The sequence below is a fragment of the Chanos chanos genome, chromosome 5 (assembly GCF_902362185.1).
Source record: "Chanos chanos chromosome 5, fChaCha1.1, whole genome shotgun sequence".
NCBI lineage: Eukaryota > Metazoa > Chordata > Actinopteri > Gonorynchiformes > Chanidae > Chanos > Chanos chanos.
The window spans coordinates 36883112-36901498 of NC_044499.1; the positions used below are offsets into that span (position 1 = coordinate 36883112).

Here is an 18387-nt window from a genome sequence, read left to right on the forward strand (position 1 = left end):
CTGCGTCCTTAGACAGCACCACTGTCCCGTGTCAACCGCTCACTCTCCGATGTCAACAAGTCGTGCCTTTCACGTGTCAAGAACCACATGTTCTACAAAGGAAAGGAGTAAGCGTTCTGCCGGGAACCTACGTCCGCACGGCAGTATGGAGACCGTGGTGACCGAGGACGGCCTGCTATTCCCTTAAATGGCAGGACTGATTTCAGTTAGGTTTTAAATTGATTCAACAAACTGCAACGGCCTCCTTTTTTCAATGTGATGTTTGTTGAACTATGCTTAAGTATTTTATTCACTTATTACTAGAAACCTAATAAAAGCAAATAGACTGTATAACACATTGGCTGCAAGTCATTTGTTCTAAACGCTTATTTGAATTAACCTGGCTCTTAGGAGAGGTGAAAATGTATTACTCACTTACGTTCACACATTTAAGGAACAGCATGCATTAGGTCTGATTCCATCTCCAATTAGTAAACCTCGTGTCATACTACTTTTTTTTCCCCCTCTCACACTGACACCACAAAAACAGCAAGGTAAGAATTGTGGGGTCACAAAACACTTACCCAAAAACAGATTAATACACACGTTATATTTAACTGGGATGGGCAATGGTGTAGAATCAATAAATACATTTTCAAAATGTCATTACAGTAATAAAAATTAGCGCACAAGTAAATGAATACATTTAGTACAACAGATTGTCATTTCCCTTTATAATTCAGTTGCAGGAAACATTTGGATAAGGTAGAGTAATAATCTAAAAGCGTTCTCATTTTTCCTCTACCCCATCTCTCTCTTTCTCTCTCTCTCTCTCTCCCTCTCTCTTTTTTATTTCTTTCTCCCTTTTCACCCTCTTTTCCTTCTTACTGTGTTTGGTTCTTTAGGGTCAAACCAACTCATGCAGGGAAGAACACTTGATTAGTCAATATCAGTGTGCAGCATAATTGATTAGTTTGCCACAGTCCTGAGATCAGTGCGCGTAAGTGAGAGAGGGTTTGAGCGCTGTCTAAACAAACCATTTGCACGCTACCCAAACTTTAAACACCATTAAGAGAAGTGTAATAGCTACATCCCTAAACACAACTAGAAGTCAAAGTATATCAATCCAACTTTGCTAATTATTTCTCATTGGACAAAGTTTGAGAAATGTGTGTTTGGTCAAGCAGACAGGGAAAGATTACGTTATGGTCATGGCCTGTTCTTGCAAAAAACAACTCAGTGACACAAGCAGCAAACCATTACATGTTGGGAACTCGTTTGGATTACAGTAAAAAAAAGGACAAAGGTAAAGTTGTAGTAGTAGTCACACAAGATCAAAAAAACAATACTGTGCGATAGGCAAGTTTAGGACATTAACATTAGGCATTTATGCAAAGCTTATAAAACAGATGATCATGGGTCGTTTGGTTTACATTAAGACATGTTGGTATTCATTTGGAATATCATTGAGGCACATTTGAAACAACAGGATAAAAAAGCTGAGCTAACTTGAGCATTTAGTTTTGTGCAGAAAGATGATGCATTGAGTGTTGTGCTCTGTCTTGCGCTGTCTATGATGCTCTTCTTTTCCCTTGACTGCAATGATTTTGGCCTGTTTACTGAGGTTAACGGAGCATGAAAATTATGTATCATTTTATCATTAAGACTCACCAACTCCCTCGCTTGCTCACTCACTCACTCAGTAACTTCTTCCTCTTGTTTCTCTTTCTGTGCACCTACCTCAATTCAGAGGTCAGTGCATGTGACAGGTGTGAGCCCATGCACCAGAAGAGTGGGACCTAAGTTGTGAGTCACAGTCTCCAACTGAGCAAGATACTTCTGTGATTGGTTGGCTTCTCTTGGTGGGCGTGGCAAATATAGGAAACGGACAGCAGCCTGTGCACTATGTTCCAGCAACATGCTATTAACCACAGACAGGAAGTTATCGGATACACAGGGTGCCAACCTTGCCCAGCCTTCCCCTATGTCCCCTCCACCAGGCGTTACTGCACCGCCCTCTGTTACCATGGCATCCCAAGTCACAACTTGTATGGAAGCTCGGATACGTAGCTTCCCAAGCAGCTCTCTGAGCCCTGCCTCTTTGAGAAGCCAACCAGCCCCTGGGCCTGCCCCTGACTCCGCCTCTACACAAAGGAAGATGCGCATGTGGGCGTGTCTCCAGGCAGAGGCCATGTTGAGAACACAGGCCAGCTGCAGCAGGAAAAGGCTGCAAACATCCAGGAAGCCACCACTCTCAGGACGGAGCAAATTCAGCGGCCACACGTCGATGGTCCCTCCTACAGCCATGCCTCCCTGGCCCAGCTGGTGAAAGTAACGTGCCAGACAGACATTTTTTCCCATCTTTATGGCATCTGAGATTATCCCCACATACTCCTCTGGTGACAGTCTCCGGAGTGATTCCTGATTGCGTACAGGAGGAAAATGTCTCTGCAATGAGGGCAAGTCGACACCATAATGGTCCCCCTCAGGCCCACCCACCCATTCACTGAAAATGGGGTTCTGTAGGAAGAAGTCATCAGGGACGCAGTTGTCATAGAAACCGAGTATGAGTGTGTTTGGCTTCATACCTCCTAAAAGAGATGTCAACAAAAACATCATGGCAATCATTACATCATCACAACAAACTATAACATCATGTTCACTATGACATCATAACAGCTGAATGCATCACAGAGACCGTTACACAATAGAGAGGCGACTGTAACACCATAAACAAAACAAAAAGAAAACAACAACAACAACAAAAAAAAAAACAAACAAAAAGGAATAAAGTGTGACTTGAAGCATTGAGCCCCAAACTCTCATGACTTGTTATGAAGCTCACCCAGACCAGTGATGCGCAGAAGGTGTTGAGAGCCCTGTCTGACTGAGGAAGAGAGAGTCAGATCCACAAAGGCCTTTACCCCCAGCTTATCCACCAGAGTCAACCAAAAATTATACTGTGACTGAACCGGATCTGATGGCAGAGAGTCTCCGAGACAAAAAGAGGGCAAGAGTTAAATTACAATAAACATTAAGTTTAACATTAAGTTTAATTTATTTCACGTAGGGTTTAGAGACAATGTGTAGCGTTAAAGTTAAAGATACTTCCTGTCAGTTTGATAACTGAGTAACCGTCAGTATGTGGAGAACAGTTTGCAGGTTTTATGACACTGTGTGTTGACATTAAGATATTTTATTCAGTGTGGATGTGTAAGATCCGTCTAGCGTGGGATGTTAAATAGTAAAATGCACAAGGCTGGAATTTAGGGTTGTACTGTCGGGGGCTAAGAGTACTCTGCATAAGATTTAAGGCTGTGTGATCAGAGCTATACTATGTTACAGCATTAGAGTTATAGTGTGTAGGGGATAGATACCTAGGTCCCCCAGCTCCACATGGCCTAACACGAAGAGCCCGCCCTTCTTGAGCTGATTGACAAATAAGATGAGCTGACAGCAGGAGCGAGGATTAGACACCATCAGCAGCACCTGTGGCCTCCAGAACTTCACATGATCTTTACGTGAGTCCAGCAGCAAGAGGTACTTACGAACCTGAGACACATACACATATGCATACACATAGGTCCTGTTTACACCTTGCATTAAGATCCGATTTTGGTGATCCGATCCGAAGCGGACAGCTCTAAGTAAGTCTGTTTACACCTGGCTTTTGGCTCCGTCTCCACATGTGTCTCGAGTGACCACTTGCGATCGGATCTCACTTCCCCGCTCTACACGCAAATAAACACGTACATCATTTCCAACATGCTACCCCTTTCGCTAGATTTCAGTTTTGCTTTTTTGATAGGAGATAGTGCTCATGGCACGTGAGATGGCACAAAAATTTGGTGGTCATTGGTCGCTGTTTTGGGACATTAAGCCACGTTAAGCTGTTTCCTTATAATGGGCGTCAATGGAGAGGAAAACACTTAACGAGAAATAACGACCATACAACAAGGATTTCAGTTTTGATTTTTTGACAGGAGGAGGTGTTTCTGACAAGAGATGTCCGAGAGAAATTTGGTGATCACTGGTCGCAGTTTTGGAACATTTAGCCTGGTTAAGCCTTTTCGCGTTAAACGTTGTTGCCTTTAACCAGCGGGAGGCATCATTGCACTTCCCGTGCCTAGTCTGTCAGAAAATTACAAGAAGAAGAAAACATCAAAACAATATCCATTTTGCCTGTTGTTGTTGTTGCTGTCACATTTTACTATGATGCTGCTGGCGCGCGAATGAGTACATAAGCGAATGAGTGTACGCAGAGGACGTCAGTTGAGTGGTTGGTCGTTCAATGTGGTCAAGCTCGCATTCGCGTTTACACTGCTAAAAGAATGTGGTCATATGCGGTCCAGACCACCTCCAAATGTTGTCTGAGTGATCGGATCTCGATGCGACCTCAATGCGCATTAGATGCCTTTACACCTGTACTTTAGAGCTGTCCACTTGTGATCAGATCACCAAAATCCGATCTTAATGCAAGGTGTAAACAGGGCCACAGTGCAAACATATTAAAACATTGCAGACCAGTATGCACCTACACACGTGTTACTGTTAAAGATCTAATTCACGCCAACAGTTCTCCAAGACCTTCACATCCTCTAAAGGGTTCAACCTCTTTAAGAAATATGGGGAATTTATTTCACACTCCAAGCAGGACTCATTTACCCCAAATAAAAGAACTGCTGTATGATTTGCCAGATTTACAATAATATCTAAATGTGACAAACAATATTTGCACCTATCATACTACAACCAGTGGAAGAAAGATTTTTGGAGATTCATTCTAGTTAGAATGCCTTGTAGTGTTCTGCCCTTGTGTAATGACTTGTAACTGATGAGTCAGTGGAGAGTATGGATGAATTCAGGGGTTGAAAGTCATGTGACAGGAAGTTGTGATATGAACCCATAACAATCTCTCTCCTAAATCCAGATCAAGGACTTTTGGAACCTGTGTGTGTGTGTGTGTGTGTGTGCGTGTGTGTGCGTGTGTGCTTACCTGATGGAATATGAGAGCCTGGCTGATGTAACCCCAACTACTCGTAGGGGCTCTATAATGGATGAAAAGCAGCAGCAGCAGGAGTAGAGCTATACTGGCGGAGGAGAAGAGGGGATTGATGACAAACATCATCACCAGACTTCCAACAATCCCCAGAAAACAGGTGTGCCATGAAAACAGTTGGAATGTGGGCCTAAGGAGGGAGAGAGGGGGGGGGGGCAATATGTTACATGACACCTAACAAAACTCACATTCATATACATACACACATAAAGGTTGCACACAAACTCACAAACTGGACATATCAAATACACATATACATATACATACAATTTCATTCCGCATACACTCAGGCACACTCTCACTATTGTTACCTGAAGTTTGGGGCAGATGCCCACTCTAGTGCAAGGCAGGCAAGATCTACAGCAGCATAGGCCAGCAAGTAGAATACAGTCACTAAACTAGTGATGGAATTCAGCTGCCCTGCAAACACCACACACTACCACAAACACAAACACAAACACAGATAAACAAATAAACAAATACAGCAGAACACACAAATATACAAAGACACCTGTTACAATGCAGCTGCACGTTTCAAACAAAACACAGTATAAACTTATTAAGTTCTATTATAGGGAATAAACTATGAGTGAGAACATCTGTCACTGACAGGACAACAGACGAATGAGACAGCAGCTCACCTGCACCAGAGCCCAGGTATAAAGCACAGCCACCCAGGGATTCCCTGCTGGAGAGGTGATGGAGGCAGGTGCCAATACCCATCCTGCCACATACACACACGCAAACACACACACACACACACACACACACACACACACACACACAATATTTGATTCCATAGAAGGAGTAGATTCCTATGTTTAAACACATATTTTGACATACATACGTTCAACTAATACACAAAACTTTGGTGTCTCTTACCAAAGAGCTGGTCAAGTGCTAGTGCATGGAGGATGCGGGATGCCCCAATCAGGGAGCTCATAGCTGCTGAAAGGGCGGAGCAATACACACCGAGGGTGACAAAGGGTGGCCAGATATTAATACGATGGAAAAAGCCATAATCCTGAATCAAGAGAACCCTGAGAAAAAGAATGATTACATCAGTGTAACAAGAAGTATGGCAGCAGATCTACAATACTCTACAATGAGAACACCAACAGAGCACAACCCACTACAGCAGGACCCTGAGAAACAAGAATCACTGGATGGAACCTATGAGGACCAATAGCTCACCAACAGAATTATCTCAGGGATACTCTATGGGTTGTATACAGAATCAGAAGCCTTCTAATGATGCTTTAGTTACATCACAAAAAGGCATTTCCATAAGAAAAAATTTATCACTGAAATCCAGCCAGTGGTCTCACGTCCACTAAGTTTCCACGATTTAACAGTTTTATCTTTGATCTTCTGTTATTCACATTTTCATTCCACTGATTAATTGTTCATGGATTTGGGTGTGTCTGCTAACACAATATAAAATAGAAGATGAACCAGGCTGGATAAATATGAGATACAGTCATTTAGCTTGTGCAGTCCCACTGGAGTTGTGAACTAATGTTAGCTGAGCCTGCCATTATTCACAGGACAAAGAGAAGTCATTCCAGCAATGGACATGCATTTGATTACGCACCTGTCACAGGTGGAACTGACAATGAGGAAGAAGAGCAGGTAGATGACAAAGGTATAGGCCACGGCAATGATGGTGCCTTTGGGGATGGACACGCTTGGGTTCTTCAGCTCTCCTAGATGAAGAAGTAGAGTTAAAAACAGCTGCAGGAAAGCAACAGGACAACACACAGAGGATTAGAGAATGCAGCTTTTCACCTGACATGTTGGCTCCAGCCATAATCCCTGTGCAGCCATTGAACATGACCGCGAACACAGTAGCAAAGGTCATGATCGAGTTTGTGCTGTAGTCCAGAGAGTACCCAGCTGCGAGGACAGAAACAGAGAGCGTGAAAGACAGAAAGAGATGCAATTTCACATATGCAAGTACAACATCAGTATACACACAAGCTAACTAGCTAAAACTTTGTGTTGCAGAGAGTTGTGTTCAAACCACATGAATATGTGTTTGTGGGAACATATTTTTAGGCTAAGGAGTGCAGTGAGGTTAAGGAGTGCAGTGGAGAACGTGTAGAAAGGGTATTGCTGGTCTTTGGTATATAATGCTTAGACTCACGTGAAAGATTGTGTTTGAGGGTGGTCATGTTGAAGCCAGTGTAGCTGGTGTTGTAGACATGTGTGGAATTAGGGGTGTCACCCGGGTGTGTGATGCTGAATAAACGCGGCCCCAGGAACAGAGGGCTAACAATGATTGACAGTAGCGTTATCGTGACGATCAGCAGGATGAGAAAAGAGGCACGGGAGTATAGATGAGAGCCAATTAAACAGATGAATAAACAGAGTAGCAGAATGACTGAGGAGTAGAGAACACCAAACCAATAACCATCTGGCAAGACAGACAGTGATGAACCTGAGAGAGAGAGAGAGAGAGAGAGAGAGAGAGAGAGAGATTATTAACATCTACTCACTGTATGAGAGTAACTGAGTAATGAGTAGTCTCAAAAATAACCTTATATACAGTGCATTGCTCTACGCAACAAATCACGAGCCACACTCACCTATGCCCTGACCAAATGTTTCCAATATGGCTTCAACTAGACCAAGCACATAAACACCACATGCACACACATTGGCCAGGTAAAACATCAGTCCAATACTTCCACCAAACTCTGGACCCAGAGAGCGACTTATCATAACTGCGGTACCAGGTTAAGGTTAAAATGTATGCGGCAAGGAAACAAGCCAAGTCATCCAGATCCTGAACCTTACTCACTGACAACCATTTATAGAAACAAAATGCATGTATTGGAAGACATCTTAATAAAGTTCTACAAAGTACAATGAAAGGATACAGTAAGCTCCACCCCCTTGAACTGCACCATTGGTGGAGATGGCACAGATTGACAGAATCGTCATGGAAACAATGACATATGCCACACCTAGCATGATGAGTGCATGGAAGAGACCAGCATGACCAATGACGAACCCTGAAAAATAGAAGATATTTTGTCATAGTCATTGTAATTTTCATAATTTTCACATATTATTATGAAAATGCTTAAAATCCTCATACTTCCATTTAACATCAGATATAGCCTTTATTGCTTTTGTCGCTGTCTTAGTCTTCACGATTATCACATGCACAATAACCTACTGTATTATACATATAAAACGTCTAATTACCAATGCCTGCTGATTACTTGTACACCTGAATGAACTGAGCAACTGATTTTCAAGGCCTTCATTACCTGAATCAGTTGTACCAATTCTGGCTAAAGACAGGGAGGTTGATAGAAACAGACTAGAAATCAAGGACAGGAAACAGTACTATGCATTAACACATAAATATTCTTGTTTTCATTCATTTACTTTGATCAAACTCACAACCCTAATCACAGTCCTGGGGGAATTTTCAATGACCCACTGCAAGTATCGTTATCTTGAATAGTGGCAAAAATTATCACACAAATTAGTTACAGAAAGATGAAATACTGGACTGTAACATTTGACCAAGTCATCATTATCATCTTGCTCACCAATCCTGAGGAAGAGTACAATGCTGAACATTGACAGCACCGTTGGCACGATTACTCCAAAGAAGGTGTTAAGACTGCGTGGGTTGGCTGCAGTTGGGTTTCCAGTGCTACTACTCTCATTGTCTCCCAGCACATCACCTGAGAGAGTGCTGAGACCCTCACTTAACCCACACGTAAGCAGAGGAGAGTGCTCATGTGTCATGTCTGAGGGGAGGAAGAAGAGGTGGAGAAGGAGGAGGAGAGAGAAAAGATACTTATTATGAACTGCATACATAAATATCTCTATTACAGGACAATGAAGTATTCGGTTACTAATTAATGACAATTTTATTAATACACAGGGAGTGGGGAATGCTCAGTTACATACTGCGGACCAATTCAATCATAGCAAAAATCTTCAGGTTGTAAAGTAACGACAGAAATCCGTTAGATTGTGATCCTAAATGGATCCCCATTTTCTGTGTCTGTATATGAGATTTAGTTATCCATCAAAGGACTGTTCATATAGAGTTCATATGAGCTTCGGGAGGCAATCTGCGCCAGTGCACATTTGTTAGCACAGTAGATTACAGACAGTTCCATCCATTTTTAAGATGCCTACAGGAAACCTGCAAACTGCATCACTAACCCGTTTACATGGCTAGCATAGTTGTCAGACTATTTTCCCCAAGTGATTCAACGACAAGGGATATCAATCAGATACAATATCTTGGGTATTTTGAAAGTTGGTAAGGATGCTGGTGTTTACAGAGGCAGTAGGCTCGCGAGGAATTTGTCACCCACCTGCAAGTCGCGTGATTTAGAGCGTATACTTCAAGAGAGACTTTCTTTTTTGAAGATCATAGAATAAGACGTCAAAGTCAAACACTAGCCACACAATCGCCAGTTGCAAGAGAGAAATCCCTTCAGCTGAAACGGTCTGTAGTAAACCGAAAAGAGGCTACAATAAACAAGTATCCTAGACATCAACCAGCTGTTTCCGCTTTTGTGTTGCGAGATGCTGAGGAGAGTGCCGTCTTTATTATTCCCATCCCGCATGCGAAAAGGGGTTAGTAAATTTTCAAAAATTCGAGGGATTTTGTTTTTCAAACAGTTCCTGACTCATTTAATAGATAAATAACCACCACTGTCTTTGTGTCTCAGCCGCCCGCCCGGAGCTCGAGCTGTCCGTGGTCATGAGAGGCATTGGGCACGTGATGTGACGACGGAACGGAGCGTCGTGCGCCCAGGATGGCAAGGTCATCAAAAGGCGATGGATATTTCGGGGCTTCGGACTGTATTTATCGGTATTTTTAGTCAGTGAAATCGAACTCTGGGGAGTTTGAAGCGGTTTCTCAAACATTTACAAACATTATTTACCAGGAGTGTGGATGGGCTATGTATTTCGGCGGTTAACTTGACATGAAAAATTAGTTGGGTATTATTCTCGACAGACAGATCTCTGGCCAGTAGAAGGCAACAGAACATCACACTGAAAAAAGTAAAGATCGCTTAGTGTTAAAACATAAGTAGCCTATTCATTAAAAACATGTCAGTTACTTCCCGCGCTGCGTACTGTCGTCAAACAGTTATGCTAAGATAAGAAAAGATGTGTACAGGGCCACATGTTTTGGGTACAAATTTGGCCAGAATGTAATGCGTATATTCTGAAAGAGGAAAATATTCCTGTTCAGATGAGAGATATCAGTTATATCAGTTACTCCATTTTGCACTTATATTACACGTCATGGGTTTATGTTTTTACAATTAAAAAGAACATTAATCACAATTTTATCCTAGCACAAATTTCGTCCTTGTATCTTAGCTGACGAACCAATTAGAAGAACTAGCTGGATGGAAAAGATTTCTGGCTTAATTCAGGTTTGTGCTAAACCTCGTGAACATAACTAACCCATTTTCTTCTGCACTCGTGTAGCAAACCATAAACTGCCAAGAAGAGATGGTCAGGACAGACCCATTCCTGAGAAAAAGAGGAGAGAGCGCTTGGGTGGTAGTATAAGAGGATACGAGGAGCTAAAAGTAGTGGAGGAAAGGCAATAGGATACATGTTTAGTGTAGACCAAGAATATGAGGAATATACCATAAGAGATGAAGATGCTGTAGAAGAGAGGGAAAGGAACCAGTGCATGTTGACAGAGATATGGAGGAGTGAGAGAGTGGATAACATAGGAAAAGCAGTGGGACAAAAAAACAGGATGTGTCCACCTGGGTAACTCACAGCTTGAAATAGTGGACTGATCTGAATGAACGTGGCAGGATAAAACAGGTTGTGTGTGTTTGTATTTTTGATCAGCATTCATTTGTGTGGAACATGTGTGTTAAGCAGTATTATGAAAGTGCTGTAGAATGGCTGTGTAAGTGCGTCATAGAGTTTATAAACTGAAATACTCTAATCAGGCAAAATCTCACAGGGTCACACTCCACTACTGTTATGTCAATACTCCCTGTGGAGAGCCAGTGACACAGGTTGGCCGGAAGGTCGATAACTCAGATTTTACCCTGACACTGAGGAAAAAGAACCTAAGAAGATAGTGCACAGACATCACGCACACAGAGATGTATCAGTTCCCTTTATACTCACTTTTTTGTTAATGGATAGATCTTTGTGACAGTAATGTAGTGAAAAATGTGAGCCATTAATAAATCAATCTGAACAGAAAGGTGCTGAATGCAATTTTAATGCCATAAAAGAACAATCAGAATCATTCAAGAGAGCAAACAGTCCAGGGTAATGTCTTGATAATAAACTTTATTTTATATTAACCATATAGAAAAAAAACATATAGATCTCGACATCTGTAGCCATGGGAACTAAATAATACTGTTTATCTCAATAAAGCTGAAGAGCCTCAGAAATAAACCAACGAACCAATATGTTTACAGTATGCAGATAATAATATTCAGTAAAAGATATCACAGAAATAAATCACAGTTAAACTCCTAAATGCCCTTGTAACCTAGGGGGGGTAAAGGCAATAATATTCTAAACAATCATTAAAAAAACGTCTAGGTACATATTTTTTGTCATTTGTCTTGACAGAGGTCAGTAGTGTTGGGAAACTGAAGCCACTGTCCCCCATTCTGGCTCCACTGTGCCTCACACAGAGTGGTCCCTCTGCCATTGTGGCTCAGGCTGCCCCAGTAGCTGCAGGGCTCAGAGTTGCGTGCACTGACACTAACAGGGAATTATGGTTTGAGACTGGGAACAGGCAAACTGACTATGCCTGCGGCAACTATGCCCACACACACACGCACAGACACACACACACACACAAACATTTCCATGCACAGACATACACATATATAAAGACGTATTGTCTCACAAAGACTCACTCACACAATGAGTCCCTCAGTCAGAGGTGTGTGCTAGAGTGCGACGGTGTGAGAGGGGAGGGGTGGGCCCTATGGTTGAGCTCATCTGTGAGGCCCGTGTGTATGTTCAGCAGACTGCGCACTGCTGATCTGTAGCGCACTGACATGATGTTATAGAGCAGAGGGTTAATTGCAGCACTCAGGTAGAAGAGCACAAAGGACACCAGGTTAAAATACTGACTGATGTAGTACAGGTCTGGACTGGAGTCCGCAGACATGGAGAAGAGGGTACGACCAATGTGAAACGGCAGCCAGCACAACACAAACGCCAACACTATCACCACTGCAGAGAAAGAGAGAGAGAGAGAGAGAGAGAACAATGGTTGGGAAGAAGAGAGAGAGAGTAGGAAGAAGCAAAAAACATAGGGAAAGAGATTCATGAAAAAAGTACACAAGTGAGACAAAGTTATGGGAGATACAGAGACACGTATACATGGGAGAGAGAAAAGAATGAGAGAAAGAAAGGAAAAGAATGAAACAGACAAAAATGCCTTGAATTCACACAAGGATCCTATCCTTACCACTGTCTCAGGTATTATCCTGCTCTTACCCATCATCCTGAGGGTCTGGCGGTGGGCGTTATCTCTGTGGGTGTGGCGCCGCAGACAGAGTCTTCGGGCGATGAGGCCATAGAGAAGAGACAGGAGGCAGAGTGGTATCAGGAAATAGAGATTTGACAGCCATAACATGGCCGCGAGGAGGCCGGAGCTCAAGGCGTACTGTGTACATCTACACTCAGTGACTCCGCCCTCGTCCAGCTGCTCCACCCCCACCAATGCCCATACTGGTCCAGCACTGAGCAACGCTACCACCCACAGACCGGCTATAAGGGCACGCACACGACCCCGGGTCACAAGGAGGCGGGCTCTCAGAGGGAAGCAAACAGCCAGGTAACGCTCGGCTCCCAGAGCAGTCATGTGTAAGATGGAGGAGAAAGTGCAGCCCTCGCTGACAAACTGGGACAATTTACAAACCGCATCCCCTAGCAGCCACGGACGATATCGCCACAACTGCAAAGGAGACAACACATTGAGTTCAGAATTGCCTCTTTCTAACACACACACATGGAGATACTTATGGAATGAGGCCGTAAGGTCAAAGATGTCCTGGACTTTTTAAATTACTGGGAGGTACGACCAAACACAAGAAGACCATAAACAAACAGAACATGAGATATGACAGATATGAGACCATAAGATACAAAATATATAGTACACCCTCTCTGATAAAAAAGCTAGCTGCTTACATGTAAAAAGCAATCCCTTTTGGACTTATCCACGTCACATCCTTCTTAAGTTTCATACTATAGGCATCTATGAATAAAATGTCTACTTTTCCCTTTTTTTTAAACAAAACTGTAGTGTCAGCCATCAGTAAACAGAGTACCTACTTTATAGAGGTCGAGAGGCATCAGCAGCAGAATGAGAATATCAGACACAGCCATACTGCTCAGGTACAGGTAGGTGGTGCTTCGCATCTGTGGACGGAGCCACACGACCAGTATGGTCAAAGCGTTGCCAATGAGGCCCACCAGTAGCAGCGGAACACACAACGTTGTCAAGACCACCAGCTCAGTCTTATTGAACAGGGACTGGCCGTCCAACTCATCCCAGTGCCACCAGGATTCATTGTCATTACTGCAACTGAAACAACTCCTTTCAGAACCATTAGCGTCCAATACAGAGTCCATACCAAACTAACCAGGGAGCAAGAACGTGTGAGAAACGTTGAGAACAGAACACAGAGAGGCACAGAAAGATAGAGGGAGGCAGTAAAGGACTATGGAAAGGGGTGAGAGGAAAGTAAGGTCTCCAAGGAAAGAGCCGGAGCAGGCAAGAGAGGGTGAATTGAAAAGCAAAATGGGAATAAACAGTACAATTACCAAAAGATACAACAACAAGTCCAAATATTAAACAAAATGAGGTGGTGTTGATTTCAAGGGGATAGACTGAGACTGTCCCCCATGGTCAGAGACAGTGATCCAAACATTGATTCTCCATGAAGGAAAATTCAATATCTTGTTAAGTGTCTGTGTTTAAGATCAGAACCGTCCAAAAATCCAAATTCTCCTTGACCAGTTCTGCCACCAGTCCTTAAAAAATCTGCAATTGGATCCAAACTCAGTAATTCATCCCAGTAGACCAGCATCCCTAAAGTGAGTTCATGAATTAAATTGCTCCACAGAAAAAAATGATATAATCCAAGTGTGTAGTCCAACGGTGTTCGGTGTTGTACCTGTGCCTCTCTTTGTCACCAGTGGTCTTGTGCTGTTTGTGTGAAGACTGATGCTACTGTACAGTGAACAAAAAGACCAATTTCTGCTCAAATGCAAAGTGCTGGGTAACAAAGATACACTAAAAGAGAGTAACATATACACTTAGATACATATAGCAAATAAGCCACTCAGACCACTATGACCAAATCTAACGAAAAAAATCAATGTTTCAAATGAAAAAACTACCTGCACACACCCTGGAAAAGACTGCAAGACTAACAGACTCTGACACCAAAGAACAATACAATGGATTTTACATAAATCAAGGTTTGAGTTCATTTAAGCAATCTTTGCTCTTAATTAAGAGAGTAACAAGCCAACATTCTTTACAGATCATTAAATATAGATCTAGGTAAAAAAGAATATGTTTATATGTTTAGTAGCACAGATACATTGTGTAAGCTGATTCGTTTTGATGGTGGACTACTCTTACCTCTACGCTAAAGCCTCAGTTTATCACAGCCACACCTCTTCCATCCTCTGTCAGCCATCGAGTATGTGTGTGTGTGTGTGTGTGTGTGTGTTTTTGTCCAGAGCCCAGAGTAAGGGGAGTGGTCTCCCATGGGCTGTCCACACATTCATAGAATACGACCAAATCTATTTGGACCAAGTACAACCACACCGACGAATAATTCCAGTTTTGTGCAGAGAAAGAATATCTCATTACCGTACCTCAACAACTAAGTATAGACAACAATCACACAAATGAACATTCCTAACAGACATTAATTAATGTCACGTACAACATTTATTTGACATAAATTAAATTACTGTACATTACAATAAAAAACACATATGCCTCTCTTTCTATGAAAAAATAAAAAGACATGTTGTCTTGCGTTTTGTGATAGTCATTGTGATAATGCGACGATCCGTTAACAGCGTTTTATCCAACATGTCAGAGATCCTCACAGAATAGGTTTTGAACTGTTTTGCTGATCAGTTTCCTTGCAGAAGATGGATTCATGTGTCACGCTTCCCACTGTCTATGTCGATGGTACAGGTCAAAGGTTGTGTGGGTGGGTCGAGGTACAAGCTGTGGTCGGGGTAGAGGAAGCTGGTCACCTGGCAACAGTGGAATCTCTCGGAACAGCTCTGCCGGACTGTAGAATGCCAGTAGGTCAGGAGCCTCTGCTGGTTTGGGCTGGGATTACACACAGACACAGACAGATGGAACCACACCGCACAGAAACGCCACAAAAATGCATAATTAGCTCATTTTTATACACACAGGAAGGAAAGAGATAAAAGTTAACAAATGAAGACTGTGACATTTACACATACACAAATCTATCACTAAAAATCGTCTTTCTGCCAGTTATAAAATACTCTTGAGAAAGCTGACCTTACTGCCATGGCCACGTGTGGGTGGAGTCAGTGCTGGCCTATCACGAAGGGCCTGACTGACAAGCTGGTCATGTGATAGGGTGACACTGACGAGCGCCCTGTAGAGATGCTGAGAGCGAGGGAAGTTCAGTCCTAAGGAACATAATTCAGAGGCCATTAGATATCTGTGTGAGAGAGCTGGAGTGTATGCTAGTTGAGGCTCCCAAGCACACTAGTATAAGACTATAAGTCTTTGTCTTAAACAAACAGGGAGATCTGAGCCACCTTCTGTGGCCTTGGCAGTGATGTGATTCTTTGCGAGTGCTGATGTCTTCATTTTTTCCTTCACAGCTTTTTTGGAGTCAAACTCTGCCTCTTCCAATTCTTTTAGTTCTGCTTTCAAAGCTAGGGTTGTGTTCAATTCTGCCCCCTCCAGGACCTGTCCATCACTGGAATCACTCTGTTCAGATAGGGTCCTTTGGCCTTGGATCAGCTTTCCCTTGTCTTCCCTTGCTTTATCACCTGAAATCACAATAACCATAAATAACTTGACTACATGAACAGCCAAAAAAGTCTATGTAGCACTGTGTCAGTGGAATCCTGCCAAGTCAGGAAAAGATAAATCATTAACAATGAATGGAAGGCTAATTGATATATCAACCTTGGCATGAACTAGTGCTCTTTGGTCTGTGAACCAATAATCACTGAGTCTAAGTGCTGTCAAGTGCTAGTGTTTAGTTTAATTATTCATTACCAGACCCTTTGCTTTTAATACTGTGTTAAACTGTATCAAAATTACAGCAAACCAAAGCATAAGCAAGCAACTTTGAATAATTGTGGTCCAGTCTTTTTTAGATCAATGAGTTGTCTACTGAGTTACATTAGCCGACCCTGTATCTTACTGTATTGACATTTCCGCAATTCCGCTGATTTCTGGTTGCTATTAGGTTCTGCTGTCACTGAAACAACCACAGTTTGGTCCATTGCATATGCTTTGCGGGGGCTGCTGGCAACAATCCTGGACTTAGGGCTCACATCAAAACGCACCTACATGGACATGCCATATGAGTCATGAAGTCATGATGACAACAATCACAATGCTGTTCCAGATGATTCATCAGAGTGTAATGGTTCCAAGAGATATTTAGTCACTTCCCAGGCTGCAACTCAATTATTTAATGTCTGTAAACATTTCTTTAAACTAGATCAGGGTTCACTTGATGGGCCTAAATAAGTGAATTGCCTTTTAATCCAATCAATGAATGCATGCTATAAAAAATAACATCGGCAGTGTAGGAATTCTGGGACAGTTACATAAAAAAATAGCAATTTCGCCTTAAGGGTCTTGAGCCAACCTCACCTGTTTGCCTGGAAGCTTCTGCCTTCGACCCCTATTAACGGTATGTTCCGGCGTGAGGGTGATCGACAGGTCAAGATCCGGACACTTCAGCGGTGTACCGTGACACACCGGGGCTGGAACAGGCTGAGGAGCGGGGCGAATATCCGGGTCTCCGGGCACAGGGGAGGGACAGCGAAGATTTGTGCTTATCATGGTCAGATCTGCTTCTCGTAACGGATCCTATCACCACCAAAACTGACTTCAAACATAAGGTTTGAACATCATCAGACACGAACTGCTCAATAATAGTAATACCACGATACATTATTTGCTTAATCAAACACTCGAGAGTAAAATACCATTTACCCGACGAAAACGAGACAAATAAATAAACACATAAATCAAAACAGAATTAGAGGAACCAAACTTAAATTTATCAGCTCTTAGCACTGTGCTACTGATTAGCGAGACCTTTAAATGCAATAGTGCTCACAAACTACAGCTGGAAACACAGTAAGAATCATGAGAGTTTATAAAATTTTATACGTGAACTGAGTTAAAAGGAGTTATCCAAATTTAACCAGCCAACTCAGGGAAACGCACAGCCAACAGCAAACCTACCAATAAACTGAAACCATCTTATCGTCGTTTATCAGTAATTTCTGTAAATGTTATACATTTCCATCAATATGACAATGTAGTAAAGCATATTTTACTAATCTTTCGAGTAACTACCAACGTATGATGTTTAAAGTTCCCACCACCAACACCGCCAAAGTATGTGATTCCGTTTATAAAATGTTTCTATGGTCGAAGAACTTCCGGTGGAGAAAGTTCTATAGTATGTAAGCTAAAAGTAATAAGAGCGCCCACTGGTGTGCAGACAAATCAGCGATCTGGATCCTGAGCTTATAAAATAACGACACTTTATTAAGTTTAGTTCATCAGCGACCCATTGGCTTTTATTGTCTCTAAATAACGTGTCAGTTTTTATCCATCCAGGAGATATCATATCATAACATTTTGGTGATATTTATCAAGTACTTTCAGTCCTATGGGACACCAAGGCGTTTTCTCCAATGAGCGATATGTTTGCGTACGTGCCACTTCTCATACATTCACGATCTTTACAGATATTAGTTCAGTGTTATTCATATTACGGCTTCAAATATTTCCAGCAAATATTTGGTATAAAAATTCAGCAAACCATACACAGAAGAAATGCAAGATTATCAGTCAATCTGAAAAATTACAGAGTTAGACTAATTGAACAAATAATTCAAAATTACATTAAACTGTTATAATGCAGACTGTGCCATTTTGACTGCCAAATACCAGTTTATCTGTTCTCTCTGTTGTATGCTTTGTTGTATGCTCTGGTAATTGTGGCATTCATTTTTTCCTTCATCATCTGTAACATCATCCTACCAGATGATGGCAGTGCAGTAAAATGTACTGATCAAAGGCATTG

At 42.2% G+C, this 18387-nt stretch overlaps 3 protein-coding genes across 3 annotated transcripts; all 3 read right to left on the bottom strand.

Annotated features, from left to right (window-relative positions):
• Nucleotides 1-1725: 1725 nt before the first annotated feature.
• On the bottom strand, nucleotides 1726-8806 carry LOC115812483 (solute carrier family 12 member 9-like). Its single transcript, XM_030774963.1, has 13 exons — nucleotides 8605-8806; nucleotides 7921-8055; nucleotides 7627-7764; nucleotides 7185-7478; nucleotides 6827-6934; nucleotides 6633-6744; nucleotides 5921-6078; nucleotides 5680-5762; nucleotides 5350-5474; nucleotides 4976-5168; nucleotides 3357-3531; nucleotides 2825-2971; nucleotides 1726-2570 (listed from the first exon to the last, which is right to left on the bottom strand). Exons 1-13 carry the CDS (start codon nucleotides 8804-8806, stop codon nucleotides 1726-1728), a joined length of 2715 nt encoding a protein of 904 aa, XP_030630823.1.
• A 3151-nt stretch (nucleotides 8807-11957) lies between these two features.
• On the bottom strand, nucleotides 11958-13561 carry LOC115812484 (growth hormone secretagogue receptor type 1). The gene is made up of 3 exons (XM_030774964.1): nucleotides 13367-13561; nucleotides 12527-12986; nucleotides 11958-12259 (listed from the first exon to the last, which is right to left on the bottom strand). Exons 1-3 carry the CDS (start codon nucleotides 13451-13453, stop codon nucleotides 11958-11960), a joined length of 849 nt encoding a protein of 282 aa, XP_030630824.1. The 5' UTR covers nucleotides 13454-13561.
• A 1660-nt stretch (nucleotides 13562-15221) lies between these two features.
• On the bottom strand, nucleotides 15222-17129 carry ppp1r35 (protein phosphatase 1, regulatory subunit 35). Its single transcript, XM_030774965.1, has 5 exons — nucleotides 16938-17129; nucleotides 16480-16624; nucleotides 15863-16099; nucleotides 15593-15730; nucleotides 15222-15385 (listed from the first exon to the last, which is right to left on the bottom strand). Exons 1-5 carry the CDS (start codon nucleotides 17127-17129, stop codon nucleotides 15222-15224), a joined length of 876 nt encoding a protein of 291 aa, XP_030630825.1.
• Nucleotides 17130-18387: the final 1258 nt, after the last annotated feature.

Excerpts from the sequence above, each read along its gene's own strand:
- LOC115812483 (XM_030774963.1), bottom strand. The coding sequence starts at position 8,806 with ATGACACATGAGCACTCTCCTCTGCTTACGTGTGGGTTAAGTGAGGGT. Across the intron at positions 6,745-6,826 it reads GGCTGGAGCCAACATGTCAG|GAGAGCTGAAGAACCCAAGC; the intron begins GTGAAAAGCTGC and ends TTCTTCATCTAG. Across the intron at positions 3,532-4,975 it reads AGGCTCTCATATTCCATCAG|GTTCGTAAGTACCTCTTGCT; the intron begins GTAAGCACACAC and ends TATGTGTCTCAG.
- LOC115812484 (XM_030774964.1), bottom strand. The coding sequence starts at position 13,453 with ATGCGAAGCACCACCTACCTGTACCTGAGCAGTATGGCTGTGTCTGAT. Across the intron at positions 12,987-13,366 it reads TGCCTCTCGACCTCTATAAA|TTGTGGCGATATCGTCCGTG; the intron begins GTAGGTACTCTG and ends TCTCCTTTGCAG. Across the intron at positions 12,260-12,526 it reads CCAGACCCTCAGGATGATGG|TGGTGATAGTGTTGGCGTTT; the intron begins GTAAGAGCAGGA and ends CTTTCTCTGCAG.
- ppp1r35 (XM_030774965.1), bottom strand. The coding sequence starts at position 17,129 with ATGATAAGCACAAATCTTCGCTGTCCCTCCCCTGTGCCCGGAGACCCG. Across the intron at positions 16,625-16,937 it reads AGAAGCTTCCAGGCAAACAG|GTGCGTTTTGATGTGAGCCC; the intron begins GTGAGGTTGGCT and ends ATGTCCATGTAG. Across the intron at positions 15,386-15,592 it reads TGGCCATGGCAGTAAGGTCA|CAGAGGCTCCTGACCTACTG; the intron begins GCTTTCTCAAGA and ends AGCCCAAACCAG.